Raw genomic sequence first — 16,781 nt, forward strand, 5'->3', positions numbered from 1 at the left:
CTCCATGCTGGCCTCTGTATCCTTCATTGGGGACGTCCCAGATCCAGATATCTTTCTTGAAGCAGGAATTGGTTACATCTTCTGGGACCTGCTTTCTTGGTGACCAGAATGTTGTCCACTCTTTCTTCAGTATGGAGGGGTGGGCTGGACCAGAGGCAGGGATGAGGCTCTGGAAGATGGAACTATACTCTTCAAAGTTGCTTCCCCTAGGTCAGTCCTCAGAGGGGTTGGCTGACAATACTTCCTGTCCTGGATCTCCTCAGAGACTTGGATACTCAGATAGGCTGGAGGCCTTCTGATGGCCCGCACTCCAAAAGAGCAGCCAAGACCTGTATTCTGGGCCTCCACCATAGTCCACTTACTGTCCTGCCTCCACAGGCTGTGAGAGGTTAAAGAATCACCTTCCCTTTGCTGTATGGTCTAAGCTCTAGGTCCTCAGTAGAGTTTCCAAGGTCAGAGGTATCTTAAGTGATACCTGTGTTCCTGCTCCCATCTGGTCCAGCATCACAGACAAGCCGGTTGCTGACCACAACTTTTACTTCACACCTACAGCAGGATTCGGCCAAGAGTGAACTTTCTAGGGTAGGTGCTAGGTGGGTCTGTTCTTCGGGGCAGTGTTTAGAGGCAGGGCCTCTGCTCTCTGAACTCTGTCCACTCAGAGACCAACTCCAGCTGGGGCTCAGAGTGAGAGGGCTCTTAAAGAAGTTTCTGGTTCCTCGGGTGTGGCCATGGTTGGCAGATCAGGAGCAATGTCCTAATTGGGGTTCCACCAATTTGGGCGGAGGAGCTCAAGATCTTAGACACAGCAGCAGCCCCCTATCTTGAAGCGCCACCTCCTACATTGCCTCGGGTGGTGACATGGGTGGAGGTGGGGTGTGTGTGTGTGGAGCAGAAAACTGCAGCGTCCTAGCCTAAGGGCCTAGTTACTTCACAGCTTTGTGCCCGCCCTGGTGAACTAAGGACACAGAAAATGTGAAATGACACAGTCCTTCCCCTTGGCATTATTTTCAAGATAACCCAAGGCAGGGGTTACTGTGCAGGAAACAGGAATGAAGGGATGAATGGAGTCAAGTCCATTTTTCAAGTTTAAGTGAAATGTTATTTTCCTAGTGGTTACTGTAAACGTTAGAAACAAATGATCGCTCTTTTCTCACACGGAATGGCCGGGTCTCTGTGCGGCGCCCTACGGTGCGCGGGGCGGGCAGAGCCAGGTTCAGGTTCAAACAGCCACAGAGGTGGAGCGCGCTTGTCCTCCTGCACAGCTAGAGAGGCCGGAGGGGATGGGCGGGGCCGGGCGCGCGTCCGTTGCCAAGGCCGCGCGGCCCTAGAGACCCGGTGCTGGTGGCACGCGCAGGCGCAGTGGCTAGCAGCGGTGCACTGTGGGATGGGAGACCGGCGCGCCGGGACGGCGGGCATCTCGAGGCACCGGGCAGAGGCGCGGTGCGCGAGGAGAGGCGCGAGCGGTCGCGGGCGGCAGCGCCATGAACGCGGCAGTGGTGCGGCGGACGCAGGAGGCTCTGGGCAAGGTTATCCGGAGGCCGCCGCTCACCGAGAAGCTGCTCAACAAGCCACCGTTCCGCTACCTGCACGACATCATCACTGAGGTAGGCGCCGACTAGTGCGGGTCAGGTCAGGATCCGGTTGAGATGGGGTGAGGGTAGGGGTAGGTGTGGGACGGGTTAAGGGTTCGAGTAGGGGCGGGACGTGTTGAGGATTGGAGTAGGGTATGGGACGGGGTGAGAGTCGGTGTCGAAGGTTAGGGTTAAGTGCGGGACCGAGTGAGTGTTGGGGTGAGGGTTCAGGTAGGGTAAGGATCGAGGTAGGATGCGCGTCTGAATAGGATTTGTATTGGGGTGAGACTCAGAATTAGGGTCGGGCCAAGATGAGGGACTAGGTAGCGTGAGGGTCGCGTTGAGGGACCGGGTAGTGTAAGGGACGTTGTAGGGTGACAATCAGGGTTCAGGTCAGAATGAGGATTAGTCTCAGATGAAGATGAGGATCAGGTCAGTGGGGAGATCTGTGTGACAGTCAGTCTCCGAGTGCTGACTGGATTGAGAGAGTGGTGAGGGGTGGAGGTGCAGGTCCAGCTGAGGATCAGGGTCAGGGTTAGGCTCCAGTTGGAGTCAGGGTAGAGTAACTGGTGCTGGTCAAGTGGTTTGGGTGGAGATATAAGGCCTGGTTCAGGGTCTAGGTTTGTGGGTCAGGGGCTGGAGCCAGAAGCTGAGGCTGGGTGGTGGTGGAGGCCAGGGATGACATCGGTATGTGAGGGAGAGCCCTGGGGCAGAGTCTAGGCCCAGGGTCAAGTTGCTGTTAAGGAGCTGGAGTGTATGTTGGAGTTCTGAAATTGTGTTGTGCTTATACTTGAGGCCTGGGTAGGGTGTAGGTCCTTGTCTGGGGCCTGGGCAAGAGCTCTCAAAGGTGCCTTCCATGTTAGGTTGCCAGGCCCACTAGGTCTTGGGACTTCAAGGAGCATGTCTTCCATTTGTTAGTGAGTCTCCAGGGAGCTACATAACACTGTACAGTAGTCACAATTGTGTGGAGTCTGTTAGGGTTCTTGGTAACCCTAGAGTGTCACTGCAGGGGGTGAGCACAATTGGCATGGTATTCCAGAGGGTGCTGTGGAACTCAGGGTGTGGTTGGGACTTAGAACTGTCAGTCTCCAGAGCTCAAGTTCTCTCCTGGTGTTGACCCTCACAGACTTTCTTGTCTCAGGAGGTTGAGCACTGTAGTCTACCCTTCTCTTTACTCATTTTGGCCTCCTACCTTACTTAGCTGGTAATGGGTACTTTCTCGGAACAGGGCCCCTTGCCTGTCAATCTTAGGTGTGTCCAGAAATGCTCTGGAATCCACCCACATCCCAAGGGGCTCTGCTGCCTGGTAGCCTCCTCTCCCAGACTGGGAGGCATTCGTAGCCTATCCTGGAAGGTCTGAGAAAGGGACTGACCCTTTCTGTGAGTTCTGTGAGAAAGTGAGTTTTCAGAAATGTTAGATAGGGATGCTCTGGTGGTCTGTGTGCCAGCCAGCTGTCTCTTCAAAATGACCTAGCACAAGCCCAGCCGAGCCCAGCAGTTCATCTTTCTGTAGTTTGCTGTGAGATGGACTCTTCTAGATTAATTAATAACTAGATGATGCAGCCAGAGTAGCTGTAGCCACATCCCTGAGGAGGTGACACTCACGCGGGGATGTCTTGCTGCTGGTGTTTTTTAAAGCCTGCCTCCTGTACCCATGGTAACATGTTTCTATGTATTGCAAGTCTGGTCATAAAGTCCTTACTAAGCACCACATTCACATTCTTGATGTCTTTTTTTTTTTTAATTTATTTCTGTTACCTGTCTTACTGATTTTTTAGTAACTTGCACTTTTGAGAATCCAGGACTCTGGCTGGATGTAGGGGCATTGGCGGATCAGAAAATTATTGCCCTTCTGTAGTGGTAACTAGGGCTACAGGAAGAGGCCCTGTGGAAAGAGAACAAATATGTTTGGATGGGAGAACACTCCTTTATGGTAGAAATGAGGGACTCTTCAGGAGCTTCTGGTTTCAGATACTCAGGCTAAGTAGCTCCTTTTCTTTCTGGAGTCCATTCCCGTGGCTTGGTCTGAGTGCAGTGGGGAAGGGTTGTGTGGTCAGGTCCTCTCAGGCCTAGTGTGACTGATTGCGGCGTCAGGTTCAGGGTCCTGCCACCCCATTTGGCTTTCATCCGTCTAATGAAACCTGTTGGACTGAACTTGGTGGTTGTTTTCTTTTTGTTTGGTGTGTTCTTCCCAGCTTTTCCTTGCAGTCTCTGACCTCAGTGGGATGCTCTTCCAGTATCCCTTGGCCCTCCTTCCCCTACTGTGAACTTCCTAACACCTGCTCAGTGATGGTAGTCTTGGCTGTCTCATAGCTGGCTGTTCTCCAGGCATCAAACCTTTGTTGAGGAAGGAGATGAAGATTAGAGCTGTAGGTGTGACTGGGTCCTGACCTCTCCTCAGTGGGGTTCAGTGGATGAGGTCAGTGAAGGGGCTACGGAGTGAGGTGAATGATGGTCCCTCTCTGTTTGGCAGGTGATTAGGATAACTGGCTTCATGAAGGGCCTCTACACAGATGCTGAGATGAAGTCAGATAACGTCAAGGTAGGTTCCCTTTCTCCACACTCTTGCTTTGCAGAATAGAGCCCATTTTATTCTGGGCTCTATTCATTTATTTATATGGCTGCACACTCCTGTGTGCCGTGTCTACGCTGATAGATGTGGAATGCAAGGCTGGTGGATTCCTGAGTTATATGTACCTTCTCTTGTTTCATTTTCCCATTTGTGACAATTGCATGCTATGCTAGATTTATCTACTGAAAAGCAGAATTAGGGGCTGTAGAGGTAGCTGGTAAAGTGCTTGCCATGCAGACGTGCAGACCTGGGTGGTATCCCCCAGCACCCATGTGAAAAGCTGGCTGACGTGTATACTGGTGATCCCAGAGCTGGAGAGGTACTCGTTGACCAGGTAGCCTAGGGAAATGGGTGAGCTTTAGGGCCCAGAGACGTTGTCTCAAAACACTGAATAGATGGTGTCCTGAGGTGAATCTCTGACCTTCACATGAACAGGCACATGTATGTGTGCGCGTGTGAGTGTGTGCAATAATCCCACCTTTACAGCCACATGTATATGCATGCATATCCATCTATACACATATACATACAGAACATAAAGAAATGTGAAAAAAAGCAATATTACAACCAGATGTGGAGATGCATAGCTATAAGCCCAGCACTCAATGACTAAGGCAGGGGTACTGCTGCAAGTTCAGTGAGTGCCTAGCCAGTCAAGTCTGCAAGACCCTACTCAAAAAGCAAAAGTACATCAGGATCAGTGGCCAGGAATGGTGATGCACTAGCTCTCGGGAGCCATGAGAGTCATGAGTTTGAAGCCAGCCTAGGCCACACAGACCATGTCTCAGAAGCAAAAGCCTGAGCCAGATTGTTTATAGTTAATGCTATCCCATTTGTTCCATTGAAAGATTGGATGAGTAGATTTGGTTGTAAACAATGAAAGTTCATAAAGGTTATTGTCTTAGTTAGGGTTTTACTGCTGTGAACAGACACCATGACCAAGGCAAGTCTTATAAAGGACAACATTTAATTGGGTCTGGCTTACAGGTTCAGAGGTTCAGTCCATTATCATCAAAGTGGGAACATGGCAGCATCCAGGCAGGCATGGTGCAGGAGGAGCTGAGAGTTCTACATCTTCATCTGAAGGAAACTAGAAACAGATTGGCATTCTTTTTTTTTTTTTTTTTTTTTTTTGGTTCTTTTTTTCGGAGCTGGGGACCGAACCCAGGGCCTTGCGCTTCCTAGGTAAGCGCTCTACCACTGAGCTAAATCCCCAGCCCCCAGATTGGCATTCTTAGACAACTAGGAGGAGGGTCTCCAAGCCCACCCCCACAGTGACACACTTCCCTCAACAAGGCCACACCTTCTAATAGTGCCACTCCCTGGGTCAAGCATATGCAAACTATGACAGTTATGAAAAGTCAGAAATTCTGAATTTGTCATACATCTAGAAATAGTTTTTCATATAAAAAGGCACCATTCTGGGTGAACATTGAATATACTGAGCCTATTGACTATATTGAATATATGAACTCCTCAAAGTATTTAAAATCAAAATTTTATTTTAAAACATCTTGTTTTTTGAAAATCTCACACATTTATGCAGTGTATTTGATCATATCTGTTCACCACTGCCTCCCTCCAGCTCTTCTGGTGTTCCCTACACTGTCTCCCTCCTGAGTTCTTGGCTTCCTTTTTAAGAACAAAGCAAAACTAAACTGTGTGTGTGTGTGTCCGTGTGTATGTTACTGTGTGAGTGCGGTTTGTGGAGTCCAGAATAGGACGTCAGGGCCTCTAGAGCTGGAGGTACAGGTGCTTATGAGCCACCCGATGTGGTGTTGGGAACTGAAACTCACGTCCTCTGTACGAGCACTGTACAATGTTAATTACAGTCAGAGCCATTTATCCAGCTGCAAGTATTTACTTTAATGTTTGTCTTTTCCATGGAAATATTTCAGGATAAAGATGCAAAGATTAGCTTCTTACAGAAGGCCATAGATGTGGTCATGATGGTGTCAGGAGAACCCTTGGCAGCAAAACCAGCTAGAATTGTGGCCGGGCACGAACCTGAAAGAACCAATGAGCTGCTTCAGTTGATTGGCAAGTGCTGCCTCAGCAAGGTAGGTGGGTGCCTGCCTTCCTGGTAGGCAGCTTGTCCTGGACTGGCAGAGCTGGTGTGGAATGCTTCCCTAGTTCCTGCATGTGAAGCCTGTGAAGCAGGGGTGTGAGCAGGAAGGCCAGTGCTGAGAGCTGCTCTGTCCCCTGGGTGGCTGTGAGGGATGCCGGAGCCAGAATCTGCTCTTGCTGGGGCTTGAGGTAGTTTTCTGTTGTGGAGATCCAGGTAACAGTTATCTCAGTTGGCACAAGTTTTGTAGTTTGAATACGTTAGTGATGTGTGGCCATCACTGTGATCTACCCTTCATTTGCAAGACTCACTCTCTGTACTCATTACCTCCCCCTCTTCCCACCCTAGTAACAACCTTTCCCTCTCTGCTGCTGTAAGTCTGACTGACAGTCCATGTATGAGGCAGTATGTCACTAACATGGTGTCCTCAGAGTTCATTCACAGTGTGCCATGGGTCAATTTTCTCCCCACTTGGTTAGCAATACTTTGCTGTGTCTGTAGACCACATTGTTTTTCTGTTCGTCTGTTAAGGGACATCTGTGTTGCTTCCACATTCTGGCTGTCATAAATCATGCCACTCAGAGCCCGAGTGCCACTGTCCCTTTAGACCAGCTTTTAGTTCTTTTGGGGTAAACCCAGGAGTGCTGTGGTCATGCTGATTATTGTGTGTGTGATATTGGGAGGAGCACCACACTGTTTTCTGGAGCACGGCACACTCTGCATCCCCAGTGGTTCCCAGGCTCCACTGCTCCCTATTATACCTGCAATTTTAGCATTTCTTTTGTAATAGCTGTCCTAAGTGATGTGTGCTCATTAGACCTGGGATTCTGTTTGATGACCTATGTAGTGCAATGTGGGTTACTAGAGCCACACACATGTCCACACTGACATTTGGATAGAGAGGAGACAGGATCTTAGTAATGGATCTCAAGCATTGTGCTTTGTCACTAACATTTTTGCTTACTAGTTTATCTCCAAATGTCCTTCATGGTAGGAAGAAATCTATTTAATGAGCTGTCCTTTAGTGCTCCATTCTCAGTGCCTGTACTCACTAACATCATCTTCCTTGCCTGGCCAACCAGCTCTCCAGTGATGAGGCTGTGAAGAGAGTCTTAGCTGGGGAGAAGGGGGACTCGAGAGGTCGAGTCCTGAGGACGTCGAAAGCACAAGAGCCCGACAACAAGAGTGTGAAGGAGGAAGAGTCCAGAACACAGAAAGAGGTGAGCTGTAGGACGCCGCATGTCTTTGACACAGCAAGTCTGTAAACTAAAGTCAAATATTAAAAATGACTGTCATGTCCATATGCTTTTCTTCAGGAGAAACGAAGCTCTGAGGTGAAGGAGAGAAGCTCAAGTGCAGAGCACAAACAGAAGGAGGAACTAAAGGAAGACAGCAAGCCTCGGGAGAAGGAGAGAGACAAGGAGAAGGCAAAGGAGGCTGACAGAGACCGACACAGAGAACCCGACAGGGACAGAAACAGAGACGGAGAGCGAGAGAAAGCCAGAGCACGGGCCAAGCAGGACAGGGACAGAAACAACAAAGATCGGGACAGAGAGACTGAAAGGGACAGAGATAGGGACAGGAGGAGTGACGGTGGGAAAGAAAAAGAGAGGCAGAAGGACCGAGACCGTGACAAGGGAAAAGACCGGGAACGGCGGAAATCGAAGAATGGAGAACATACCCGGGATCCTGACAGGGAGAAGAGCAGAGATGCAGACAAGTCAGAGAAAAAGGCATGGTCATGATCAAGACTTCCTTTCCTCTTTAAGATTTACTCATTATTTTTATGTTTATGTGTGAGTGAGTGAATATATGTGTACCATGTATGTGCAGGAGGCCCCGGAGGCCAGAAGAGGGAATCACACCTCCTGGTGCTGGAGTTAGAGGAGGCTCTGAGCTACTGTGTGGATGCTGGGAACTGAACTCAGGCCTCTGCAGGAGCAGCCAGTGCTCCTAACCCTGAGCCATCCCTCCAGCTCCGAGGCCTGTGCATGGAGAGTGTACTGTGCTCTGTAAAACAGCTTCTGCTCTACCTTTGTTTTGTAAAATACTGTTTATTTTTCTGCTTGTTTGTATGTGTCAATGCATGTTATGTATGCTAGAGACACGGGTGATTGTATGTATGAATGCATGTCATGTATGCTAGAGACACACGGGTGATTGTGAGCTGCTTGATGTGTAGGCGCTGAGCCTGAACTCTGCTTTACCAGAGTTAGCAGGGACTCTTAACCACAGCACCAGCTCTTTAGCTCCTGAACCTATTGTCTTACTTAGGGCTTCTGTTGCTGTGACGAAACACCATGACCAAAATGCAAGTTGAGGACAAGAGTTTATTCAGCTTACATTTCCGGATCATAGTCCATCATCGGGTGAAGTTAGGACAGGAACTCAAGCAGGGCAGGAACCTGGAGGCAGGAGCTGATACAGAGGCCATGGAGGATGCTGCTTACTAGCTTGCTTCCCATGGCTTGGTCAGCTTGCTTTCTTGTAGGAACCAGGGCCACCAGCCCAGGGATGGCACCACCTACAATGGTGTGGGTCCTCCCCCTTGATCACTGAGAACTTGCCTTACAGCTGGGTCTCATGGAGGCATTTCCTCTCATTCTGATGACTCTAACTCGTGTCAAGTTGACACATAAAATCAGCCAGGACATCTGTCATCCTTTTAATAGACTTTGGAAAACTTGGAATTGTGAATTGTGACTGTGTTTGATTCCTTGAAGTAATCCAAAGAGTTTCTTGCCAGGTGTCTGTTTGAAGAAATTTATTTATTTCTACTCTAATTGTTGTTATATATGGGTGCATGGAGTATGTAGGTGTGAGTGTGTGCGTGCCACAGTGTGGGGGCCAGAGCACAGCTTCGCAGAGTTGGTTCTCTCCTAACCTTTAGGCTGGTTCTGGACATCAAACTCCAGTTGCTGGGTTTGCATGGAAAATGTTTTTATTCCCTGAACCTCACATTGGCCCAGTTCTTAAAAACTTTAAATGTTTTTGTCACTTATTAATAGTAGCTCAACCACTTAGCTCAGTATTCTTCAGTAAGTTTTCAGACATCTTTAGAATATCCTTAAGCACATAATCTGGGTAGTACTTATGTTTACTGTTGAATTCCTGGCCTAATAGGGAACTGGCACATAGTAGGTATGCAGTAGACGTTAGGTGAAGCAGAGGGATGGTGGCGCTTCAGGTCTTGGGTCTTTGGATGGCTGTGAAGTGTTTAGAATACTGGAAGGTGGATCCAGGGAGGAGGCCAGTGAAACACTGCCGTCAAATGTCTTCTGTCCTCAGAGTTTGACAGTCCCTGCCAGGCCTCTAGAGAAAGCATCAACTGGGAGCAGGAGCCATTTGCCGAGGCCTTGCTTTGTCTTGCCAGATTATTCAAAGACTCTTCGCCTGCTATCATTGTGCCATAGTCCACATACACAGCTGACAGCAGTTGTGTGTGTGGTCTCTTTGGAGCATGGACATGACTCAAGGTCTCTCACGTTGTAAGTGCCAGAAAACTCATCTTCCTGTAATTCCGGAACAATGGCATTTCGGGTAAAATTAAGGTTGGCCAGGGGTTCCTTTGGCTTCTCACTGCTTTCTGAGTCAGGTGACTGGGACTGGCCCTGTGCATGGGTTACACACCAGTCACTTTTCCCATTCTTGTCATTCCCCCTGACAAGAAACAGTTTTCAGGAAGGTTTCCTCTGGCTTGTCTTTCCAAGGTTGAGAAGCCTTTTCCTTCATACTCTTTCTGGGACCCCAGCACATGAAGCTGTGCTTCCTATAGTCGACATGTCTTCCCAATTGAGTTAAATCTAGATGATCCTTCATTGCATGTGCTAAGGTTCCTCTCCCAGATGACTCTAGAGGCCAGTGGAGATCAGCCATCCTAGGTCCAGACTCCTCCAGATGCCCTGGTGGCCCAGTATGCACAGAGCATCCCAGTTCTGCAGCTGCTGGCCACAGGACAGCCGGGATCTGGGCTGGTTCTAAACCTACCTGCGGCAGTCTCTTGTTCCATACTGCATCTCGGTGTGGCTGTTTGTGAGAGGAGTGGGCTCTGTAGGGATAGCCATGCAGGTATCCTGACACTGCCGTCCCGGCTGTCAGCATGTCCCCCTCTCAGCACGGTGCACTGAGATTGCTGTGGTCTCATTGGTAGTTGGGTTAGCATTCTGCTGGGCACTTGGCTGTTTGCTATTAAGTCACATTTTAACCTCCCACTCACATCCTGGAGTAACGTTGTCCGTGTCATAATGTACCTGTGTCACAGTAACCTGGGTTCCTTTGCGAGTTTTGGAAATCATCTATATCTTCTCATTGCCTCTTTTTAGTGGCCTAAGAAAAGTTTTCATTGAGCTGTGTTTTAGAGGCACTAGTGTATTCTGATGTATTTTAGCTGTGTGAGGCAGTCCCTCGAGGGACAACCTTCCTCAGTTCTGACTCCAGATGAAGCATCACCTTGTCATGCTCACTGGAGCTGCTGATGGTGTGAATGCTAACAGAAAGGCAGTTCCAGAGAGGGGTGTTTGGATAAGAACCAAGTACAAGTGATAGTTTGTTTCAAAGGATAGGGCCCCCTCAGTCAAGTGAAATTCAGTTCGCTGGGGTCTCTGGTTTTGTCTGTCTGGCTCTTCTGTTGTTGATCCCAGGGTACCTTTATTGAGCTCTGTGGGTCTGGGAAAACACCACTGAAGTTTACTGTGGCCACAAGTGCCTACAGATGTGAGCTACTTCAAGACTCCTCACAAAGGACCTTCCTAGTGTTTGCTACAGTCTTGCCTGTCCCTAGTCCTGCTCTCTTACTGTCTAGGAGGAGGCAGAGCTGCCTGGTGGGAAAGAAGACAGGTGCAAGCATATGTGCAGTCAGCAGGGTTCCAGGGTGACATTAGAGCCTAGCCACGGGCTCAGCCTTTGCCCCTCTTGAGGCTGTGAGGCTGGACTGAACTTGGCAATCTTAGTGACCTCGTCCATACCTTCACCATGAACTTAATGATGACAGTCTGTCTCCTTTTGTCCAGATCTTTCAGAGAATTAATTTAAGGAATAAGATGGTATTTACTGTACTCATATGGTTCCTGACAATGTTTTCACTGTTGCTATGAAGACTCTTTCCATTCTGAAGTTGTCCATTACTGGGAGACACTCAGAAAACAGGAGTGAGCTTACAGTCACACCACATCTCACTTCTAATCTTGGGTAACTTGGCCCTACCTACTGCAGAGTGTTTCTAGGTGTCCTGCGACTTTCTTGGCGTTCTCTTGGGACTTCTGGGCAGAATAACATGGCTATCAGACCTGGAGTGATGATGCGCTCCTGCGTGAGAGATCATCTTGTTTGTTCCCCAGTGTATGTACAGTTTCTTGGTAGCTTCCTTTCATTGTTAATATTATAGATTTTTAACAATTCTAAAGTGTAAAAAGGATTCTTCTTTTTATAGTCAGCAAGTTCAGGGGAGATATCTAAAAAGTTGTCAGAAGGATCTTTCAAAGATGTCAAAGCAGAGATGGAGGTAAAGTTTTAAAAAACAGTTGGTCCGTTGGTCCGTTGGTCCGTCTGTCTGCCTGCCTGTCTGTCTCTGTTTGCTTTTCTGTTGCCATGATAAAACACTGACCAAACTAACCTAGGGGAGGTAAAGGCTTACTTGGCTTACACTTCCACATCACAGTCGGTCAAGGAAGCCTGGAGGCAGGACCTGAAACAGAGACCATAAAGGAGCACTGACTCCTGCCCTGCTCTCAGGCTCTCTCAGTCCGCTGGTTTCCTGTAGTCTCTGCCTACCTGCCAGATATGGCACTGCCTGTGGCAATCAACTGACGGAGGCAGTTTCTTTTCTTTTTTTCTTTTTTGAGATAGTGTTGCTCTATGTAGCCTTGGCTGTCCCAGAACTTGCTCTGCAGCCCAGTTTAATCTCAAACTCAGAGTCTTGCCCGTCTCTGCTTCCTGAGTGCTGGGATTAGAGGTGCTTGTGGCAAGTTGATAATAGAAACCAGTATAGTGTGTTTGTGTGTGTGTGTGTGTGTGTGTGTGTGTGTGTGTGTGTGCGCGCGCGCGCGCGCGCGCAAATGTAACCGTTTGCCATGATGTTTGTATGTAGATTGGAAGGCATCCTTGGTATGAGTCCTCTGCTTCCAGCTTTTTTGAGACAGGGTCTTCGTTGTTTTTGTGGTGTCTACTTGAGGCTAAGGTTTAAGGTTTAAGTTTCCTGGAGTTCTCCTGTCTTCACCTCCTGTCTCTGTAGGAACAGTAGGGCTGTAGATACTGTGCTGTGTTTGCAGCTCTTATGTGGATTCTGGAGTTTCAAACTCAGGTCCTTGAGCTTGAGTGGTGTTTTAATTACTTTTCCGTTACTATGATAAAAATCCCCTGACAAGCAATATAAGGGAGAAAGGGCGAGTATCAGTGAGTAGATAGCCACATGTGCTTGAGGGAACTAACTGATCATAGTTTTCAGCTAAGTGAAATGGTGCCATGAACAGTGAGGGCAGGGGTATCTTTACATCTCATTGATCTACTGTGATCCCACAGACATACCCAGAAGCCCATTTCCCGGGCGATTGCACATCTATAAAGTTGGCAAATTGAGATGCAGGATCATTTGCAACTGTCACTTTTACCCACCGAGTCATCTTCCTAGCTTCTAAACAGTTTAAGAGATGTCCGTTTAAACCTGCATTGTAGCCGTGAGTGCTCTATCCTTTCTGATCTGCTGGGAGGAGAGCTGTCTCACAGATGCTCCATTACAAAAGCTATCATATATTTGGCTTATTACCTGCTGGACAGGTGGAATGGTTTTCTGTGGGCATTTCCAGGGTTATGCCCAGCTTTGGGTGACAAGCATATATGTTTTTGTCATCTGGTAAGAGGGTGGGCTGGCTTCTGGGGAGAGGCAGGTGAGTCTGGGACCATGCAATATGTCTCCTTTGGCTGGTATGATCATGGCTACCCTGGGGAGGCTGCATTCATCATAAACACCACTGAAAAGTTGACACCAGCTTCTGTAATTCATCTGGAAGTATTCAGAACCATCTGGTGCAGGTGGCTGGAGCAGGGCCTAGGAGGCCGTGGCGTTACATGGGGATGGGAGTCTAGATCTGTGCCAGGCAAAGGGGGTGGTTGGGGGAGGAGAGTGAAGGAGGAAGAGGAGGGAATGCTTGAGAGGAGGGAGGGAAGGGTTGAGGGAGAGGACTGGGTTCTCTCTAGCGCCCCCCCCCCCCCCAAAATGCCCTAGAAGTTCTGACTTTCAGAGTTCTGCAAATCCCATTGTAGTGACATCTTGGTCAGTGATGGGCTGCATCTCAGATACTAAACACCCTGAGGTGTTGAGCCAGTGAGGAATTGCCTACCACGTAGCACAATTCCACCAGCGTCTTGTCCTTGAGCCGGAGGACTGTGTAGTAACAGATGCAGGCTTAGCACAGCCTTATCACTGTTTCTCTTAGGAAGTGGTACAGACAGATCTCACTGCAGGGCAAGGAGGGGCGGTGTCCTCTACCTCCCCTACCTCCCACCTCAGGTGAGGGTGTGGTACAGTCCTTCAAGCCGAGGATATGTCCTGTTCATACTCTTCCAGCAGAGCATGGGAAGTAACTTCAGTTAGAGCTGATGTGCAATGTGCCAACTGATTCTTTTCTCTCTTCTTTAAGGCTGACATTTCTGTAGGAGCATCCAAGTCTTCAACGTTAAAAGCATCAAAACGGCGATCCAAGAATTCACTGGAAGGTACTGACTGCAAAACTGCCTGTGGGTGTAGCTGAGACGTAGGCTGGCCCTCCTATGTCTGGCCAGGGTGTAGGAGATGGGAACTCTGGGGAGGAGTCAGCTCTGCATCTGGAGATTGTGGCTTTTGCTCATTCTCACAGAGGAGCATGTGCATATGTGTGCGAGCTTGTACCACCCAGTGCAGGAGAACCTGTTGAAATCTAAAGGGCGGGTTGGAGTTCCTGCTCAGAATTACTTGTCAGTCATCTTGGTCTCACTGGCTCTTCCACTGTGGTAGAAAGAGTTTACTCTGCTGCAGACCAGACACAGAGAGCTCACAGGTAGCTGCTGTTTCACTTAAAGAAGGAATCCTGTTGAGGGGCTGAGCTCTCAGGACAGGAGAGCCTTGGGGAGCTTTGTACAGTCGTTAGTGTTGGAGCCTTAAGTCACTGAATGCAAAGTGGCTTTGACTGAGCAATAGTAGTTCGAGAAAAATCACCTCCTCCTAACCTGTGACATCGTAAGCAGTAGGAGTATGGCACTTGGGGCTGTTACGTTAGCAATCACCTCTCACCCAGCTTGCGATGCCGTGGTGACATTTTATGCCAAAAAGCCCTTTCTTTGTGAGAGACAGCCACAGAATAGTTATTGACATGAGTTGAGGGAGATGTTAGGTCTCAGCCGCAGGCTTCTGTGGACACCTCATCCCACTCCTTGCCAGTGCTTCAGGTCCCCGTGGGAATGTGATTCCTGGTGCGAAAGCACTTCTCTCCGAGTACCTGTTCCAGCAATCTGAGCTCTGTGGAGAACGGAACAGGGTTTGTCTTCATGCAGCCCTCCTTAGGATGTCTGCAGGTTTAAACATTCTTCTGTCTCCTTGGGTGTGGTTTCTGACCTGCCTGAGGGCTCTACATTCCAGCTGCTTGTGGGTTTGGTGTTACATCTAGAGGTCTGAGAAGTGAAGACTGGTTTTATCCAGCATTTTTATTATTTAATCTTTTAAGTTAGTTACTTATTTTAATTAATGGTGTAGCTGGGGCTCTGGATTGTTCAGGATGGCATCCTGCTTTTCCTGGGCCTCTAGGACCCCGTGTTTTGTGTTAACTCCTGCCTCCTTCTACTCTTCTTATAAAAGAAGTTTTATATAAACTGCTTTTTGTTTTCTTTTGATTTTAGAGACAAGGTCTTACTATGTAGCCCTGGCTGGCCTTGAACTCAGAGATACCTATGTCTCTGTCTCCTAAGGATGGGGATTAAAGGTGAACACATTAAAAGTGTGCCTGGGGTGTATTATTTTGTTCTTTCTTCCTAATAATTTTTTTCTTTTTTAAAAAAATATGGCATGCTTCATGACTTTGCACGTCATCCTTGCGCAGGGCTCATGCTAATCTTCTCTGTATCGTTCCACTTCCACTTGTTTCTCATAAAGTAAGCAGGGTGACTTGTCAGGTCTTGACTTATCTATGTCTTCTGTAATTTGGGAAGGTGTGTGTGTGTGTGTGTGTGTGTGTGTGTGTGTGTGTGTGTGTGATGTGTTGGTGTCTCTTAGTTGAGGTGATTGATGTTCCTTGTGTTGTTTAATTTTATTTACCTCCCTCACCCTGCTTTTTCTTGGTTGCTTTGTTTGAGACAGGGTCTTCCTATGTAGCCAGCTTCAAACACACTGTGTAGTTCAGCAGGCCTTGTCAACCTACTAAGAGCTGGGATTCCGTGCGTACATTATCATGCCCTTGCTTTCTAATATTTGCTAACTTGTAGATGCTGTGTGTGTGTGTGTGTGTGTGTGTGTGTGTGTGGTGTGTGTGTGTGTGTATGTGTGTGATGTGTGTGTGTGTGTGTGTGGGTGTGTGTGTGGTGTGTGACACTGTCTTTCTTTCCCTCTTCCCTCTCTGTGACCCTCCTTTCTGTGACCCCCAAGTGAATTCACCATGAGGAAGAATCATGACTCTAGGCTTCACTGAGTTGGCAGCAGCTCAGTGGACTTCATCTTCCTATCTCACCAGCCAGCCACTGGCTCACTAGAGCCCTTCTCTCAGCAAGGCCGGCACTGCACCAAACATTCTGCCTTTCTTGAGTGGGTCATCATTTGAGCAAATGTCCTGACTCTGAGGTGCCTAAGACATAGGGTGTGGGTGTTTGGTTCACATCATGAGCCTTGCGACCACTATAAAGAACAAGGGGTTTGGGTACCGTGTTTGGCATGGATAGACTCCGAGGCCCTTCTGGAATCACTATAGCACTTAGAAGACTTTACAGGAGAATATGATGCTTACGTACTCAGAAGCAGTTCATTATGTCAGAACTTACTGAATTCATCTTAGTTCACTTGTTTGGTAAGTGCAGCCTTTGTAAGTTTAACACTTATTTTCATTGTGCAATTTCATGTCAGGAAGAAGGGACTCTAGAGCCAGTGAAAATAACCCTTCCCCTGAAAAAGAACGTAAGGCTTCCTACCGTAAAGCTAAGAAGGACCATAGCATGAAGCAGCTTGGTAAGATCTCATGAGCAGTAGTGAGGCTGGGGAGTGAGTGTCTGAGAGGGGACAAACTAGTCATTGTCTGGTCCTTGGCTTCTGCGTGATCTCTGACTATGGAGGGTGGCCACTCGGGGCTTGCCCCTTCATGACCTCAGGCCTCAGCCCCAGAGTGTCTCCCTAGGCTACAGTCGATGGGTCAGGACTGTGGGCTTTTGTCAGGACTGTCCCAGTGAGCTGCCAGGTCCTGCTCTAAGATAGCCATGGACTGAGGTTGCCCATTTGAACCTTCTTCTTGTTACTAGGCAGAATTCAAAGTGTAAAGAGATTGTTGGCGTGTAAACTTGTGTTTGTAGTAAGTCTTTTGAAGGAAAATAAACCCAAGAGAAGCAGGAGTGAGAGACTCAGGCA

General features: G+C 48.4%; 1 protein-coding gene and 1 non-coding gene across 7 annotated transcripts in view; one reads left to right on the top strand and one right to left on the bottom strand.

Moving 5' to 3' along the window:
- The first annotated feature begins 1,362 nt into the window (after positions 1-1,362).
- Positions 1,363-16,781, top strand: part of Traf3ip1 (TRAF3 interacting protein 1) — a 36,791-nt gene continuing 21,372 nt past the window's right edge. For 2 of the 6 annotated variants that reach the window (XM_006245435.5, XM_006245436.5), the window contains exons 1-6: positions 1,473-1,604; positions 4,045-4,113; positions 6,042-6,203; positions 7,291-7,428; positions 7,525-7,941; positions 13,843-13,918. In XM_006245435.5, coding sequence (XP_006245497.2) covers positions 1,482-1,604; positions 4,045-4,113; positions 6,042-6,203; positions 7,291-7,428; positions 7,525-7,941; positions 13,843-13,918 — 985 coding nt within the window. In that variant the 5' untranslated portion in view covers positions 1,473-1,481. The other 4 variants (XM_006245437.5, XM_017596540.3, NM_001012204.1 and 1 more) reach the window with 4 other exon arrangements.
- On the bottom strand, positions 15,229-15,331 carry LOC120094985 (U6 spliceosomal RNA). The gene has a single exon (XR_005489651.1). It is a non-coding gene; the product is annotated as a U6 spliceosomal RNA (small nuclear RNA).

This window comes from Rattus norvegicus, chromosome 9 (assembly GCF_036323735.1).
Source record: "Rattus norvegicus strain BN/NHsdMcwi chromosome 9, GRCr8, whole genome shotgun sequence".
NCBI lineage: Eukaryota > Metazoa > Chordata > Mammalia > Rodentia > Muridae > Rattus > Rattus norvegicus.